This window comes from Drosophila guanche, unplaced genomic scaffold (genome assembly GCF_900245975.1).
Source record: "Drosophila guanche unplaced genomic scaffold, DGUA_6, whole genome shotgun sequence".
Lineage (NCBI taxonomy): Eukaryota > Metazoa > Arthropoda > Insecta > Diptera > Drosophilidae > Drosophila > Drosophila guanche.
In genome coordinates, this window is record NW_022995745.1 from 8,060,313 (window position 1) to 8,078,444 (window position 18,132).

Here is an 18,132-nt window from a genome sequence, read left to right on the forward strand (position 1 = left end):
TTCCCCCCCCCCCCCCCCCCCCAGCAATCCCCCGTGATCCGTGCTTAATGTTAATGTTAAGAATACTTTAAAACACGAAGCACGTTTAAGTGCACGGGGAACGGGCACAGAGAGCCATGCCCCAGGAGCAGGAGCAGGAGCAGGAGCAGGCGGTGCAAGTTCAGGACTAAAGCTCCGCCACCCCCCTCTGGGACACACACACACACACACACAAAAAGTTGCTGAAAATTATCATCATTCTGGCAGCAACATGGCACAGACACGGACACAGGCAGAGACACAGCCGCGCAGTAAGTATACGTCGTGTGTGCCATCGTTCATTGCTGCCACACCCCCGGACCGGGGCAACGGTTGCTAAAAATTGTTAGTGAAAATTATAACATTTACAATATGGCGTCCATAAAATTGTATGTAGTTATAACTAACTAACTAACGACGCACACATGTCGTTGCCCTCGTGCCCGTTCCTGCTGCTGCCACAACTCTGTGGAAAGATTTGCACAAGGGGCAAGCATGGCAATTATGCGTGGGAGTGTCCAGATTGGGCTGCTGCCTGTGGGTTGCCCCCAAACTTTTAGCAAGCCCCCAAAAGCTGTGGACGAGCAAAAACGATTTCCATGTTGGGGGATTGAAATTTGTGCAATCGAGATGGAGATGGTCGCCCAAGTGGAGTGGTGCAGGGTCAAGGGTTAGGGCCACAGGCATTCGCTGGGGTTGTTCTTGGATCCTTCTTGATGCCATCTAAGTGGCATGCAACAACAGGAATGTTTTGCCCAACTTTTTAATACGTTTTAATTTGCATTTGCTGCCGCTTACTTTTCAGCACTCAGTTATTTTAATTAAAACTATTTACGCACTCTCCTGGCTTCTGGCTTCTGTCTCCTGTCTCCTGTCTCCTTTCTCCTGGCTTCTGCTGTTGTTTTTGTTTTGCTGCTGAAACTTGGGTTCTGTGCTGATTGCAAAACAAACGCCGCCGTTTTCCATCTATGAACAGCATTTGAAATATGCACGGAGCACTCGCCACCCGCTTCAAGTGGTGCTTCAAAATGTACAACATTATGTACGCACACATGTAAATATGTAAATATGTAAGCTGCTTAGAGCAGCCCACAGAGCAGAGCAGATCCCTGCAGGAAGAGGCAGGAAGCCGCCCAGAGAGCTCTCGCCCTTTCGTGGTCAGTCGTTGGTCGTTTCAACTGTTATACAAGCTGTTATACATTGCTGTATTACCGCCATCATTCCAAATGAAACTTCACCAACTGTTATACTGTAGCTAAACATGTTATCAAACTGTTATACCAACTGTTATACACGAATACATTACTGCCAGACTGCCAAACATAAAGTTATCCAACTGTTATACCAACTGTTATACCAACTGCTATACCAACTGTTATCAAACTGCTATGCCAACTGTTATACACGAATGAATTACTGCCAGACTGCCAAAAATAAAGTTCTCCAACTGTTATACCACTGTTATACATGTTATCAAACTGTTATACCAACTGTTATACACGAATGAAATACTGCCAGACTCCCAAAATTAAAGTTCTCCAACTGTTATACCAACTGTTATACCAACTGTTATACAAACTGTTATCAAACTGCTATGCCAACTGTTATACCAACTGTTATACACGAATGAAATACTGACAGACTGCCAAACATAAAGTTATCCAACTGTTATACCAACTGTTATACCAACTGTTATACCAACTGTTATACACGAATGAATTACTGCCAGACTCGCAAAATTAAAGTTCTCCAACTGTTATACCAACTGTTATACCAACTGTTATACAAACAGATATCAAACAACGATGCCAACTCATATACCAAAAATAATNTATACCAACTGTTATACCAACTGTTATACACGAATGAAATACTGACAGACTGCCAAACATAAAGTTATCCAACTGTTATACCAACTGTTATACCAACTGTTATACACGAATGAAATACTGACAGACTGCCAAACATAAAGTTATCCAACTGTTATACCAACTGTTATACCAACTGTTATACACGAATGAAATACTGACAGACTGCCAAACATAAAGTTATCCAACTGTTATACCAACTGTTATACCAACTGTTATACACGAATGAAATACTGACAGACTGCCAAACATAAAGTTATCCAACTGTTATACCAACTGTTATACCAACTGTTATACAAACTGTTATCAAACTGCTATGCCAACTGTTATACCAACTGTTATACACGAATGAAATACTGACAGACTGCCAAACATAAAGTTATCCAACTGTTATACCAACTGTTATACCAACTGTTATACCAACTGTTATACACGAATGAATTACTGCCAGACTCGCAAAATTAAAGTTCTCCAACTGTTATACCAACTGTTATACAAACTGTTATCAAACTGCTATGCCAACTGTTATACCAACTGTTATACACGAATGAAATACTGACAGACTGCCAAACATAAAGTTATCCAACTGTTATACCAACTGTTATACCAACTGTTATACCAACTGTTATACACGAATGAATTACTGCCAGACTCCCAAAATGTGACTCCACCAACTGTTATACTTCAGCTCAAAGTGTCATACAAACTGTTATACCGCATTGACAACCGCAAAATCGCTTCCATCGATAAACGAAACCGAAAAATATGAAAACATTTTCCATATTCGCCCGTCTGGGGCCAGCCGGGGCAACGCATTTGATTCGATTATGCATGGAACGTTGGTGGCACAAGCACGCCCCAAAGGCAAGTTCACAGCTTTGCCAGAGTGGTTGCAACCCACCCCCCCTGCCCCACCCCTGGTGAGGCTTTTGTCCTGCCCTTGGGCAGGACTGTAAAATCCAAACCAAAAGCCAGCGAGAAATATTTTACTACGGCAATTTTCGGGCATAAAGTAATTACAAAATACTCCTCCATCACACACACACACACACACACACACACACACACTGAGGGGGTGGCAGGGGGATGGATTTGGGGGGCGGGGGGCTGTCCAGAGCCTCCGCCTCTAATAGCTAAGAAATTAATTTTCACAAAAAGCTATTAAGAGAGTCACAAAAATGTTGAAATATAAAACCAAACAATGCGCATGGGGGGGCTGGCACTTCTAAGAGGGAGAATGGGGGATGCTGAAGGTTAGATGGGGGTGCAGCACCCCCAACCCCACCCCCACCCCCAACCGCACCGAGGTCAAGCAGCAAATGGCCGAGTGGGCAATGAGGTTTTGCTCCTTCGTTCATCGTGAATGTTTTAATTACAGACTGTGGCAGTGTCTCTCCCTGTTCGAGAGTTTGAGTAATGAAATTTGCGTGCCCCGCAGAACCATCCATAAATAGCCAAATGTTCAATAAACACGCCGAATGGCGGATGAATTGTGATGGAATAATAATGATATGCAGGGCCAGGGCCAGGGCCAGGGCCAGGGCCAGGGCCAGGACCAAAATGAAACAAAAACATGTCGTTAAACGCCCCCAGACATCATCATCAAGCGGAGCGCAGCTGCAGTGGGAGAGGGCAGGGACAAGGGGCAAGCGCGACGGCCAAACATGACAGCAAACATTTTTATGACATGGCAACTGGCGCTTGAAGAATTAATTAAAAATTAAATGGCCTATTAAAATCGTTATCGAGACACGGCGACGCCGGCAGCGATGTGCATGTCCATGCCTCTGCTGCTGCCTCTGCTGCTGCCTCTGCTGCCCATTTAACTGTCAAACAAATGGAAACAAAAGCCAGCAGTACACACCACAGATGCACGTACATATATGTGCATTTGTATGTATTTTGGAGCGCCATTAAAGGCTGTCTGACATCGTGAAGTGAAGTGACGCCAACGATGCTTGAACATGTCAAAACACGCATACAAAATGCGAGAATTGGCAGCGAAAGCAGCCAGAAGGGAGAGAGGGGGACAGTCTTTCCCGAAGACTTGGCACTGACCACCGCTGAAGGGAGAGGAATCCTTTGCTTCCTTGTGTTAAATCAACTTTTGGCTGTCATGCAAATCCATCAGGGAGTGCGACAAATGCGCTGAACAAATCTGATTTCATTTGACAGACATGCCAAGCGGAGCGACAGCCATCGAGTAGGGCCCACAGTCTGCAGGCTGTCAATGTATAACAGTTTGTCGAGCACTCCAAGCAGGCATATAACACATTTTTGTATTCGCTTCTCTTGGGTTTCTGTGTGCACAGCGCTCGAGGAAAGTAGATGCAAGAAAAATATGCAAACTCAAGCCAATACGGCAGCAGAGACGAACGAATGAGTGGGCAAAAGAAGCAGTGCAAGCAGTGCAAGCAGTGCATACATTTTTCACTTCTGCTTCGGTTTTGTGTGGTGGCAGCTGCAAGGTTAAGGAGGCAGACTGGCGGCGACTGCGACTGCGACACAAGCCATGAAAATGTGCGCTAAGCCAAGGGAAACATACACACACATATGTCTGTGTGTGTGTGTGTGTGTGTGTGTTGGCAGTGTTTTGTGATTCGGTTTTTATGACATTATTAAGCATTTTGCGATATGCGACATTTGCAGGCAAAATGACACAGAGCTCCGCTTGATTGGGCCACGTTCGTCCATGTGTGCACTCGTGCGTGTGTGTGCGTGTGTGTGTGTGTGTGTGTGAGCATTTCCGGCTGACACAAATGAGCTGCCTGACAGCATTTTCACGCCTGAAATGTCAGCAGACGGGAATGTAGCTGCAGGCACTCGTCCCACGATCTTGCTCTCCCGCTCTTCGGTTTGTCTTTCAGTTTATATTTCGCTCTCAATCTTCTCTTTTCTCTTCTTCGCTCTCCCCCCCCCCCCACCCTGCACTTCGTCTCGTTTGTTAGCACTCGCCATAACATCTCTGGCACATATCGCTGGGAGATGGATGGGCTGCAGTAAGCCTTGCACGAGATGAAAAACTACCCAGAAGCCAGAACCAGCAGCGGCCAAGTGTGTGTGTGTGTGTGTGTGCTCCGTGTGTGTTAGCGTTTGACACATATCAGGCCTCTCAGGGCTCATCGTGGCTGTTGGTGTTGTTGCTGTCGTTTCTGAACAGGAAGACATTAAAAAATGTATGCAGCATGTCAAGGGCTGTGCCATGATGAACACCCACCACCCACCACCCACCCACCCACATAATATGTGTGTCCAAGGCAGGGGCGCTCGTTCATTCATTCATACCCTGGCGGAGAGGGCATTTGGCATTGAGCAGTGTACAGTACATACGCATTATGTACTTGCATATATGATTACATATTTATGTGCATTTATGTATAGGCTTTGGTCCCTGAATTTTGACTCAATTTGTCTGGCCAACCCAGCTCGTCGCTAGGGTAACAATTGCTTCGAGGCTGCGCCTTCCTTTTGGTTCATTCACTCACCCACTCACCCACTCACCCATTCATTCATTTGGGGTGGGGCTCGTGCTCCGTTTGTCGTCGTTCGTTGTCCTCCTCGTCAGCGGAATGTTGACTTATCTGTGATTGCCTCTTAAGCGCTGTTCTAGTCGTGCTTCTCGTTCCTGCAGCCTATGGCCGCTTTTGGCATTATTTGTTTTATGTTTGACACTGACACACCCACACACACACACACACACACACACGTGTACAGTGTGAGCCATTAAAATGAGTCTGCAAATTGCAATAAAATAAAATAAACTGCCGCGCTCCTTTTCCGTTCTCGAAATCAGTGTTGGTAATGGCTCCGAAACGCAGGAATCGCACCTAAAACATGTCATCCATAAATAATGATTGCAATGCGAAGCTAGCGCACAGTTAGCTCATCCCCCACACGGCATGTGTTCAGTTCTCCAATTATAAACTAGTTGTTCAGCACTGGCTGGAGCGCGTGTCACAAACGATTATAGTTGCCGTTCAGCAGGCATTCGGGGCAACAGGGCGCATACACAGTTTCAGGCACACAAATTATGTAATAATAATACACAATAACAACGGCGGCCGTTTAGCGGACAAAGTGTTTAATAAAGCAATCAAAAAGCAGCCGCCACACTGCCGGCCATGCGAATAGGTAAACAACATAAATATCAATCGCGACTCATTCGAATGCATTCTGTAATTCAGAATGGCAAACGGAAGTGGCAGACAAAGCCGCTACGTCGATGGCAATGGTTTATGGCCTGGCCCCGCCGAAGGTCATCCGCACAGGAAGGTCAAAGGGGAGAGCTGTGAGCTAACATTTCTTGTGCTGGAGATTTATGTGTGAGCGAGCTCGTATGTGGCTGCCAGTGCACATTGGCTTATTGATTGACTGATGGAGCAGCTCTTGGCACTTATCTTTTTGCTGCACATAACTCTCGCTGCACTTTGGCAGTGGCACCACAAACCAATTAACATTAATGACATGCCCCGGTCGGGCCTCTGTCATTGTCCTACTGCCACTTGTCCACAGTTTTGTGACACTCACTGTTTGCTCACTGCAGAGGAAAGAGTGTTGGACAGCGGATGGGACTCCCTCTGGGCGCAGCTTGTAGAACCGAATGGTGGTGGGGGGGCGGCGACCACAGTGCAGCGCATAAATCAACGGACAATGGACACGCTCAATGGCTGGCTGGGGGTATTTATTAGTGCCACGGTTTATATTTACGGGCAAATGTGTTCATTTTATTACGACACACACGCGGCAGTAGCTGTGCGGGCAACATTAATTATCCATAATCGCCATTTGTGCCATTAAATTTCTAGTCAAATATTTCGCAGCCAAAAATTGAAATTGAAAATGAAGTGGAAGTGGAAGTGGAAGTGGAAGTGCAGCCGGAACTCCTCAATTAGCGTGCCAAATCATGATGCTAATCGAATGAGAGCGAATGAGAGTGAATGCAAATGAAATACGCATTCCATAATTCACACACTCGAGCAGCAATTGACATAAACTGAGTCCCGGGGAAGGTATTACTTCCAAGCGATCCATCAGCGGCGCGAGGCTTTTCAGGCAATCAAATTTGTTTTATGCGAGAGGCTAAACAACCATTAGGACAGCCCCCAGTCAGCCGTAGGCACACACAGCCAGACAAATCCGAGCTGAAGGAATTTTAATTGAACGATGGCCTGGCGGGACACATAAAGGTGGCCATCGAAAATAGCTCAGAGACAGTGGGCAGGTGGGCAGGTTGGCAGGTGGAGGAGAGGTACAAAGAGACGGTGGGCCATTCAAGCGAATGCCCATTGAAAATATCTTCATTATTGAATAATGAGCAAATGGGCCATGGGCCCGGGACATAATCGATGTGAATTTTGCATAATGGTTTTGTCTCACTCCCCCCGGGGCCATCTCCTGACGATCGTTTGGATACCCCACCCCACATACCCTAAGCACATTAAATAACCAACAACAAAGCGCCCAGCCCAGCCCAGCAAGAAGTTTTTGGCCCAAATCCAAGGTGATTGAATGTGGCCAAAGTGGGGGATTTTGAGATTTCCCTCTGCTGCCAAAGACAGTGAAATATACTCGTGGCAGCCACAGTTTTGTCTTTATTTATAGAAGAATAAACATTAGTCGAGTGGGGGAGCTAAGCGCAATCGAAAGTACATGTATCCACATCTATCCAATTTTGGGGACAAATTGTTTCATAATGGATTGACGTGACATACCCAACCCCAGCCACAGCCCCAGCCCCTGTCTCAGTGCCAGTTTCTTCTACTTCTACCTCTACTTCGACTTGTGCTCGCACTCGTAGAATATACCAAATCAAATATGCACGTAAACGGCTGCAGAATGCAGAAAGTTGAGCACCGTTGCACCGTTATATCTGTCTGCCTGCCTGTCTACCTGCTGCTGCTGTCTGTCCCTCTGCCTGACCGCTGCTGTCTGTGCATGTCCGTTCTTGCATGCTGCTGCCGCTAGCTTTTGTTTTTGCTCGCTCTCACTCTCTCTCTCCCTCTCTGTTCTGTTTTTCTGTTGTTTCGGTTTACCCAACTGACAACCGCAGGTCGGTGTATCTACCCACCCCACCTCTCACTCTCACTCTCACTCTCATCGCTCCTCTCACCTGCTGGATCTGTCTCTCTGCCTGTCGCTGTCTCTATTTAACTACATACCGTAACGGTACTATCCCACTACTCCACAGTGATGTCAGAATAATTTCAGTGACACTCCCCGCTACACAAACATGGCGCCAGGCCGCAGCGACACAGATGGGGAGAAGTGGCATTCGGTGAGTGGGGGAGTAGTGAATAACTTGGAGTGGGTGAGTAGTGGACGGTGCGGGGCGGGGCGGGGGTGTTGTTTCGTATTTAGACAGATTTTTGATTGCCTGCCCGCCTGCTCTCTGCTTTGCCTCCCACTGCTCTGCCTTTCCGAAATTGAGTTTTGATTTCAAACTCAATTCCCATAATGTGATGAGGGGCCAGCCAGAGTGTCCAGCTGCTGTCCTGCTGCTGCTGCTGTGGTGCTGTTGTTGCTGTTGCTGAATGCTACAAATTCGATTGATTTAACAGCGCGTTTATTGTGAACGAAACTGTTCAGCCATTCCAATCAAACCACATCCTCCATCCAATCATCCAGCCCCCGCCCTGCTGTGGGCCCTGCTCCACTTTTGTTCATGTGTCACCCACAGTGCGTGTCCGTTCTATTTTCGTTTGCTTTCCTCTCCGCATCGCCCCTTCCCCCTGTTTGTGGTCATAGTTTGACTGAACGCAGGCCACCCACTAGTCGATTTTCAACACCCTTTAATCATAATTGAGGGCCACGCATGGAATTCCAAGAGCAATTTTGCAATGACAACAACTTAAATAAATATCCTGCTGAATGCGTTTATGCCAAGGGTATCCATGGGTAGGCTTCAGGCTTCAGGCTTGTCCCTATTTTTTGGGTTTTTTTTTTCAATTATTTTTGTGTCTCTCGGCAGCCTTCAATTTGCATGCACATCAGGCTCAAGGGGCGCAGCAGTGGCTGTGGCCCCAGTTCGATTAGAGTGCGGAGGGGCATGGACATGTTAATTACGTTTGGCATGCATCTTCCTGACGCATTCCGGATGTCCGTCCCCCCCCCCGGCATACGCATGGCTCCACACCTAATTGAAATCAGATATCCTGAACGCAACAAAAAATAAACTCTATACACAGGATGCCAGGGAGTGTAAGAATTGCTGTGGCCAAGACGAACGGAATCGATGCCGTCGGTTGACAGTTTGTTAATTAAAAACAGCAGTCCCTGGGTGGTCCGGCCCAAGGCTTGGGGGCTGGGCAGAGGCGCTCACTCAACGTCTCACACAGATGCTCACCCCCACTCACAAAGAGAGAGAGAGGGAGGGAGGGACACGCACACGTGTCTGGTTGGGGTTCTGGCACTTGGCAGGCTTGGGCTAATAAATTGCCCAGAGAGTCGAAGCAAAGAACCAGAGAACAACACGAAGCCAACAAAAGGAATCGACGAGTGGAAGGGAAGGTGGCAGGAGCTTCTCACTCACCTATCGTTGTAATTAATGTCATGGAGTAGAGGAAGGCCGAGGCATAGGTCCACTTGTGGGTCGGTGCGTTCAGCTGGATGCCGCCTGGTGGATAAACCTTTGACTGGCGAACGGCCCGCAGCAGTGTGTCCTGCGGAAAGAGAGAGACAGAGAGAGAGAGGGACACGCAGGCAGGATGCACCATTAGCAAGAGAGTGGGAAGAGTGGGAAGAGTGGGAAGAGTGGCAGGCTGCCCGGAACACTCACCTGAAACAGCTGCACCTCCTGGGCGGCGAGACGAGTCCAGTTCTCCTTGTACAGGATATTGAGATCCTCCGTTATCGACCACAAGCGATCGACAGTTCTGAAAAGATCGCAATTAGTGGATGCTGAATCGATGGATCCCCCAATCGGTTGGCCACTTGCCTGGAGCGTATCTCGGCGTTGGCCAGTTCAGTGCGCGGATATGGCTTGGAGGCGGCCACAGCTGTCTCCACGGCACTGCCGTCCTCCAGCTCGCCCTCGAGGGTCACGAAGATGATCGACCCCATGGCGGTGTACAGCAGCACCAGCAGCAGGACACCTGCGAGGGCAAAGGGCAAAGGATATATTCTCTTTGAGGCAGCACAAATACGAATCATTGGCCCCGGCCCCGGCCTGAACGAGTGAGGAGCTGACTCACCTGTTGCGGATATGCAGTGGGACTTGGGCGCCCTGTTGCCGCAGCCGCAGAGGATGCCGATGCCGCCCTCCTCGCTGTCGTCCTGCTTCTCCGACTTGGACGATGGCCCGGAGTTCGCTGCACTGCCCGTGCCGCCATTCGCTTCACCTCCTCCCTGGCGACCACGGCCACGGCCACCGCCATTGAGTGCTGCTGTGGCAGCTGCGGCTGCTGTGGCACCGCTTCGCAGGCCGCCGCCGCCGCCGCTGCCGCTGCCGGGGCTGCCGCTGCTGATGTCGTTGCCGAGAAAGGCCGCCATCGGAATTGGCGCCGATTTAATCGCTGAGCGCTGAATCTTTGCTGGGTTTTGCCTGCCTGCCTGCCTGCGGCTTGGTCACTCAATCACTCAATCAGTCAATCAGTCAATCAATCAGCGACTGTGCTTGGGAATTTGAATTTGATTTTGGACTCTGCTCCTGTTGCTGTCGCTGTTGCTGTTGCTGTTGCAATGAAATCAAACGCTTTGACGCTTCATGTGGCACATAATTTGCATCCTCCTGTCGCTCCCTGGAACGCTGCACCGTTTACCGTTTACCGTTTAAGCGTTAACCGTTCGAGGCTCCGCTGTGTATTTTGTGACCGTCATAAAATGTTGTCGCTTCCGCCCTGCGTCGGGCATCAGGCATCAGGCATCAGACATCAGGCAGATCTCCGGGTGGGGCAGGGCTTTATGTTGCTCGGAAATGTTGCTGCTGCTGTTGTTTCCTTATTTCTGCACTGGTGGCATGTGGCACAAAGCGGGCGCGAGCGAGGACACCGCTGGATGTCGCCGGATGCTGCAAATGCAAAAATATTTCCATGAAAAAGAAAACAAAAATGGCAAAAATGTAAATGAAAATTGCGAATCTCCCTGCCCCGCTTCGTGTGTGTGTGTGCGAAGAGGCAAATTGCATGGCAAACGCCGTGTAATTGAGTCAACGGCATCAGGTTAAGGCCAGGAGAGTGCACGGGAAGGAGCACAACTGAAAGCGAAAGCGAAAGCGAGAATCTGCCGGTGGGCAAAAAGTAATATCCTGGCAAACCAATTCCTGACACACCCCCATAAACACTTCATTAGCGATAAGAATATTAAACAAGCGAAGGATTTTTATGCCTTCATTTAAGATCTCAACTCCACAGAGGGCTGAGCTCCGCTTCAAGGAGCATCTTCAAGCTGATTCCCATTGAATTTGCCATGAGTCCAGCTACTCCTTGGGTCATCCATGTGTGGAGCTGCTCATCACGTGGGTGCAAAATAATCTGATAAGCGTGAGGAGATGGCTGGCATTTAAATTAAAGATTGCGCCACCGAAGCACAAAAACTTGTCACATTATCCACGGGGACAGGAGGAGGCTGCTGCTGCTGGGGATCCTTTTTTGGCTGCTGCTTAGCACGTGCCATGCCACATGCCACATTGGCTTTCGTTTTGTTTTTGCTTATTACTTGCATTCTTGTGTGCCGTCTCGTCATCAATGCTAATTATGCGGAAGACACGTTCCGCCTCCATCCACGCTTTGTCCCCGGAACATCTTCAATTGCTGCTGACACAAATACTCCTGCTCCGTTTTCTGTGGTATCCTTCGATAGCTGGAACAGCTTCGATTTAATGGGTAATTGTATTTGCATCTGCTATCTGCTTGATATTGAGGCATCCCACACACAGTTGCAGATACTCTGTTGCTGGTGCAATTGATATTGAAATATGCACCTTGGTGCACCTCAAGCCAGTTCTTGCAATCATCAGAGCCCATCATCAGCATTATCATCCGGACTACTGCCCGATTATCCTGCCAAGTTGCACACACAGAAACCACCAGCATCCCTTCACCGACGTTGGCCATCAATCATTTGACGAAGCGAAGGGCCACAGAGCAGAACAAGAGTCAAACTGACAACCACGAATCAATCTCGCACTCCGTCTCCGCCTTAAAAGTGTTCCATTCCACGTGTTTCTGCTCGCACTGCTCAGGGACTTATGCTTCGATCGCACAAGTGAAAAGAGAATGCAGCAGAATGACTCAACTGATCTAAGTCTATGATTGCAATAACTCCTGCAGCTGGACAGGCATTCCAATGCACAAAGTGAAGCTATTTTTGCCCTGCTGCCAATATTCAACAATAAATTCCAACCAGTTGTGCGTTTGCCATCACAAATTCCTTTAGCCGGGCGTATCCCCATGGGGAACGGATCCCAAGGAATGCAGCCATTACACCCAACACAACTCTCAGACACATTTTGTGAGCTGAAATTAGAAAGAAATCCAAGCGTTTTGCCTGGGAATTTATTTCGATTTGAAGCTTTGAAGCTTGGCATTTTGCGGCAGAGGCTAGATTGCCACTCCGATTCCACATTCCACATTCCGCGCTCCGATTCCATGCATTCCTTGACACAATATTCAATATTTGTTTTGTCTGTGCGTGGGCGGATGTGGCATTTAAATATTACACCTGTTTGCCGCGCTATTTGACGCCCACTCGCGTGGCACGCCAAGCTCCTCAGCCACGCCCACACACGCACAGAGAGAGAGAGAGTGAGAGTCTGGCATGGATTCTCCTCTTTCACCTTTCGCTGGGTACAACATTCATTGCGTCTTTTTAATTGCTGACATTTATTGAACGCCCTCCTGCCTCGTGTTAAATCTACCGTGAGACGAGACGAGACGAGACAAGGAGGAGTACCAGTACGAGTTCGGGTACCTGTTATACATATACATATACATCTACATATACATATACATGTGTATGTGTATTGTTAATGTATATTATTTGCCTGTGAGTTAAGTGCAAACTTATGCCAATTATGTGGAAGTCCCAGTTGCCGAAGGAGCTCTGCGCTGGTGTGCAGATTACACGGATCATTAGCTCAAGCGAGAAAGTTCGCATGCTCCTACTCTACATCTACATGTACGTGGAATATCTACATGTATGTATGTGTAGACTAAGCACAGCCGTCCAGCACTGTCGCGTAGAAGTCCTGCCAAGAAGCAGTCCTAGAAGATGGCATTGAAAGTGAAAGATAAAGCTGAAGGGGAAGGGAAAGCAGGAAAAGGAGGAGCTGGGAGTTGGATGGATGGAGTCCTGCGTGTGGATTGTCAAAGCCAAGTAACAGATGGATGCTGTGTGGCAAAGATGATGCCTGATTGAAGCAAAGTTACTTGCCAGCACACACGGGTAGTTATTTGCGGAATTTTGATGGATTTTGTTCCTTCAAAATGATTTGCGCACGTACCCAGAGCAGGGCAGGACGGGGCAGGACATGAAATTCTCAAACTTTCATACGCTGGGATCAAATGTAGCCGAAGTCCTCCTCAAATGGAGCGGGAATCTCCGCCCAACTAAGTGCAAAGCACTGTCTGTCCTGTCCTGTCCTGTCCTGGTCTCTGGTCTCTGGCGTCTCCCTGCCCCTGTCTGTTCGCAGACTGTTTCGTAAGTTTGTTGGCTTATTGATGAGTGCCGAGGCCAGAACGGGAGGCGGACTGCGACTGGCACTGGCACTGGGGCGCTGGCAAATCACGCATGCCGCCAAAAACGATTCTCGTGTCCAAACTGACATGGCAGCAGGACTCCGGCCAGGACATGAATTCGCAGATGAAGGGGCCAAAGAGGAAGACGACATACAGTGCCACAAGAGTGCAGCAGCATGATGGGACAGACGTAGAAATACCCAAAGCCAAGGAGAAGGCAGAGATAGCCAAATATCCATTTCTCACTCATTGCGATTTTGGCAAGTTGCTGCACAATTAAACGGCAAATCACGCCGAGGATTTGGTAAAAGCATCCAACAGCAGCATTCGGCCCCAGCACTGAATGCAGCAACAAAAGGCTGCTGGCCAACGGAGGGGAGCGGGAAAACCACACAGAAAGCAATTGGGAAAATGGCACAAAAACTGGAGCATGGCCAAAGGCGAACCCCGAGCGAAGGCGAGAGAGTGTGGGAGAGAGCAGATCGGAGGCAGACGGCTGGCAGATTGATGACGAGTTGTGTGTGCGCAAAACCACCAACCCAGAGGAGGAAGTGAAGGTGCAGAAGAGGAGCCACAGCCAAAGGCCGAGGCAGAGGCAGAGGCAGCGTCAGCGAGGAGCAAATTGAAAGTTGGCCAAGGGGCAAAAAAGTAAATTGCAAAGGACATAAGAGAGCGTTGCGAAAACTGATCAGTGCGGCAAGGTGGAGAGTACCAGTCGGAAAACCAATTGTAAGGAGAGCAGGGAAGAGCGAGAGCAGCGACAGCGTAGCGAGAGAGAGAGCAATAAATAGCGAATGGGCAGTAACGGGTGGCGAGAGTAGAGCAGTGCCCATCAGAGCTACACACAGAGAGAGCGAGGGAGAACGCACAAGAATGGCAATCCAATGAGCCCAAAGGTGGGCAAAACTATCAAATTGATTAGACCCATGCCAGGCGAGATTCCTGCATTAGCTTTCCACTCAGCCTCCCCCATGCACACTTACCGCAAATGGATCCAAACAATAACTCACAAAAATCCTCACAATTTGCTGGCCAACAACGGGCTCAACTCGATCCTGGCTGGGGCCCGAGGCTGGGTGGCGGACAAATGCTTAGGCTTAACCCACTCGACGGGCCCTTGGCTTGGATGGTAGCCGACTCGAGTTAACCCATTAGTGTGGCGGCTGGGAGGAGGACAGAGACAGACAGAGGCGAAATGGGAATGAAAAAACAATTTCATTGCAAACTGAAACTTAGAGTCACGTCGGACGGCAGTCCAGAGATTGCTTCAAAGAGTGTGTAGCAAGCAGGACAAGTAGGAAAAGCCGCAAGGTAGGGAACATTCAGACCAAAGGATATCCTTCAAAGGGAGGGAGAGAGATTAACACACAACAAAATGCACAGAGTGCGAGAGCATGCCCTGTGCTCAGGTGTCGAGGGTGTAGGATGAGCAAAGAATTACGTACAAGAAAAATCAGTCAGGGCTGCCCCTTGGCTCTACACTTTCGTCATGTTGAGTCCTCGCAATGATTGAGTGCCCCGGCACACAGGCGGGGCAGGAGAGGGTGGAGAGCAGCTCTAAATTCAATTGGAAATCCGCTCCTCGCAGCAGCAACAACAGGAAAGCAAATGAGGAATTTTCTGTGCATTTTTCCAGGGCACACGTACCACCAGTGCGGTGTGGGACCTTGACTGGGAAGAGACTGAGACGGAGGCGACGGATCAAGACGTCCGAGCTAACATACAATTTGTTGTACAAAACATAAAAAGCAAACAGAAACAGCAACAGCAAACGACATGAAAATAGACGACGCCAGCAGACCAGTTCAGAGAGTAAAAAAAACCACAAAAAAAAAAAAAAAAAAAAAAAAAAAAAAAAAAAAAAAAAAAAAAAAAAAAAAAAAAAAAAAAAAAAAAAAAAAAAAAAAAAAAACGGGGGAAAAATAATGTAAGGCGAAAGAAAATAGCAAAGCCAGAGAGGAGCAAAAGATGCAGCACGGGTGAATCATGAAAAATGTAAAGTAAGAAGCAAAAATAAAGACTTGCAACATGAGGCCAAGTGGAGGAAGGGGAAGAGGCAGAAGCAGAGGCTGGGCTGAGGCAGGAGGAACTAAATCAAAAGGGAAAAACACACACAGAACGAGACACAAGTCCAAGTTCTCTTTTGCCAAGAATTTTGATGCACTTGCAGGAATGTGGGGTAGGGGGGGAGCTGCCACAAGTGGCACTGACGGAGGCAACGCTGATTGGCACAAGGACGGCACGACCGTTGGGCAACCAAACAACATTTCACTCTCGACTCTTTCCCTCGTCTCTATCGCACTCGCACTCGTCACTCGCCACTCGCCACTCGTTCATATAACAATCGTCTCTCGCTGCTGGAAGGGTTCCTGCGGCTACCAGTAATTGGCAGCTTCAAGTTATTTCCATTGAAGAGGAAACTAAAATGTCCTTCTGCTCCTCTCTCACATCTTGCTTCCTTCCAACCAAAAATCTCACTCGCCACTCTTTGCTTTGGTCAAACTCCAACTCCAAGTCAAGCCTTGGTCCGTGGTGGCCTTTCAATTTCTCCATCATGCTGGCATATCGAGTGCGTGATGCCGCAGTCCGGCAAGGAAGTGCGATGAAGTCGTGCTCAATTTGATTGCCCGAGCGCACGGCCCTTCAAAATGGAGTCTCGGGAGATGGGAGCTTAAAACCCGCAATAAATAAATCTTTCGGGCCCCGCAACTCGCACCAAACAAGGAGAAAAGAAGAAGGCAGCCACAGGCACATCGCACATCGCCCATTGGACATTGGACATTGGACATAACTGGGCCTGATGCTGCGGCTGTGGCCGAGGCTGTCAGGCTCGCTGATGGGCTGTGGCCACCAAAAACGGATACGAATGCGGTTGGAAATGGGAGAGACTACGAGACTGAGAGGCTGGTTGCCTGGGGGTCGTGTCATGGGCCTGCATAATGACCCACAAGCATAGAGCCAAGTTTACTTTATTTTATTTTATTTCATTTCGGCTCCCCCTGTTCCCCTCTTTTTTTAGCTGTGCACACCACATCCACATGCCAACAACTTGGTAATCTTTTGCATCATCGAGAGCGAATGAAGTACGTGGAATGAAGTACGTTGGGGAGGAGCGGATGACAGTGGCAGACTTCAAATTACATGGCCCTCGTGTGCTGGTGAAACTGAGAAATGGGCAACCGAGAGCATCCCTTTCTTAGTCCGTGCAGGACGGAAACCTAAGCCCCGATACTGAAACCGACACTGGGAACTGGGCACTGAGAACTGAGAACTGAGAACGGAGAGCTCCTCCTTCGTTCCCTGGCAAAATGAAGCCGCACAGTATGACAAGAGCACAATCGAGTGACCAGCCGCAATTGGAAATGTTTGCTGGAATTGCAATTTAAATGGAGACTTAATGCTGGGCGCTCAGCACTTAAGCTTAATCGATTTCGTGTGCATTCAGCACATTAGCAGCACTCTGGCGATAATCTCTTGGCCATAATTCTGGCAGGACACCTTTTTGCTCGGAGCACAGACCACTGTGTGACGGGCACTGCCCTGCCCCAGCAGCACGTTCCTCATTCAATGCCATGAAACGTGTTAAGGAGTCGGAGGATTTTACTTTCTATTTTTTGTGTATTTGCAATGCAAGGCTCGTGAGCAGGGGAAATTTAATCAGTATGTGGCACTGGCACAGCCCCTGCGATAGACAACCTGAATATAGATAACAAATTATGCATTGCCAGAGCCCCCTGCCGGAGCCCCCTGCCCAGCGATCATTACGATTGCTGCACATGTGCGTGCTGCTCGGCTCTCGAGCTTCTCGTTTCCTCGAGCAGAGGTCAGCAGTTTTCATTTGAAGGCTGAAGCTCGAGCTGAAGCTGGTGCTAAATTTAGTAGGTCGCCTACGTAATGACAGTTATTGCCATTTGCCTTTCTCAGCTCTCACCCGGCCCTGCTCCGGCTCCGGCTCCGGGGTTCGTTTTTACGCCACAATTACGGGCGATGAATGAAAATGCAGTGGAAAATGCCTTTTTAAATGGACCCAACACAACCCACGGACAGGCAGGGCGGGTTCCCCTGGCTGACTACGGGATTTGGCACAAAGCGCTCGACGCGCAAAAGTATGCTACAATTTTTGCTTATTTCTGGCCTGTCAGTCACGCAGCTTCTCTTTGGGCCACACACACACACACACACTCTCTTTCTCTTTCTTGCTGCGACTGCCGACTGGCCGACTGGGCTCCTTGTGTTCTTTTTTTATGTAATTTTTCGTTGGCTATAATTGCACTTTGGGTTTCGTTTCCAGCTCACTTCGTTTCGTTCCAATTCGGTTTGTTGTTTAAGCTGGAATTGAGTTACACCACAATGCTGCAGAGGGGCAGGGGGAGTCCGCGGAGTCCTGCAAGCAGCTGCCTGCCAGCCTTTGAGCACTCGCCGGCGGCTCAAGTCAGCTGGAAGGTAGCCTAAAAATCGACAACCTAATTGGACACACTGATTGTGCGAGAGCCGAACAGCAGCCAACAGAGAAAATAAATATATGTAGCAGCCGGAGGAGTTCTTTCTGCTGATTTGATTGGCAGGAAGCGGCA

At 48.6% G+C, this 18,132-nt stretch overlaps 1 protein-coding gene across 1 annotated transcript in view; it reads right to left on the reverse strand.

Moving 5' to 3' along the window:
- Positions 1-18,132, reverse strand: part of LOC117581220 (TWiK family of potassium channels protein 7) — a 45,421-nt gene that overhangs the window by 4,972 nt on the left and 22,317 nt on the right. Inside the window, exons 2-5 of the mRNA XM_034268198.1 lie at positions 10,076-10,890; positions 9,820-9,976; positions 9,661-9,757; positions 9,415-9,544 (exon numbers count right to left, since the gene is read on the reverse strand). Coding sequence (XP_034124089.1) covers positions 9,415-9,544; positions 9,661-9,757; positions 9,820-9,976; positions 10,076-10,373 — 682 coding nt within the window. The 5' untranslated portion in view covers positions 10,374-10,890. The remainder of the gene's footprint in view (positions 1-9,414; positions 9,545-9,660; positions 9,758-9,819; positions 9,977-10,075; positions 10,891-18,132) is intronic.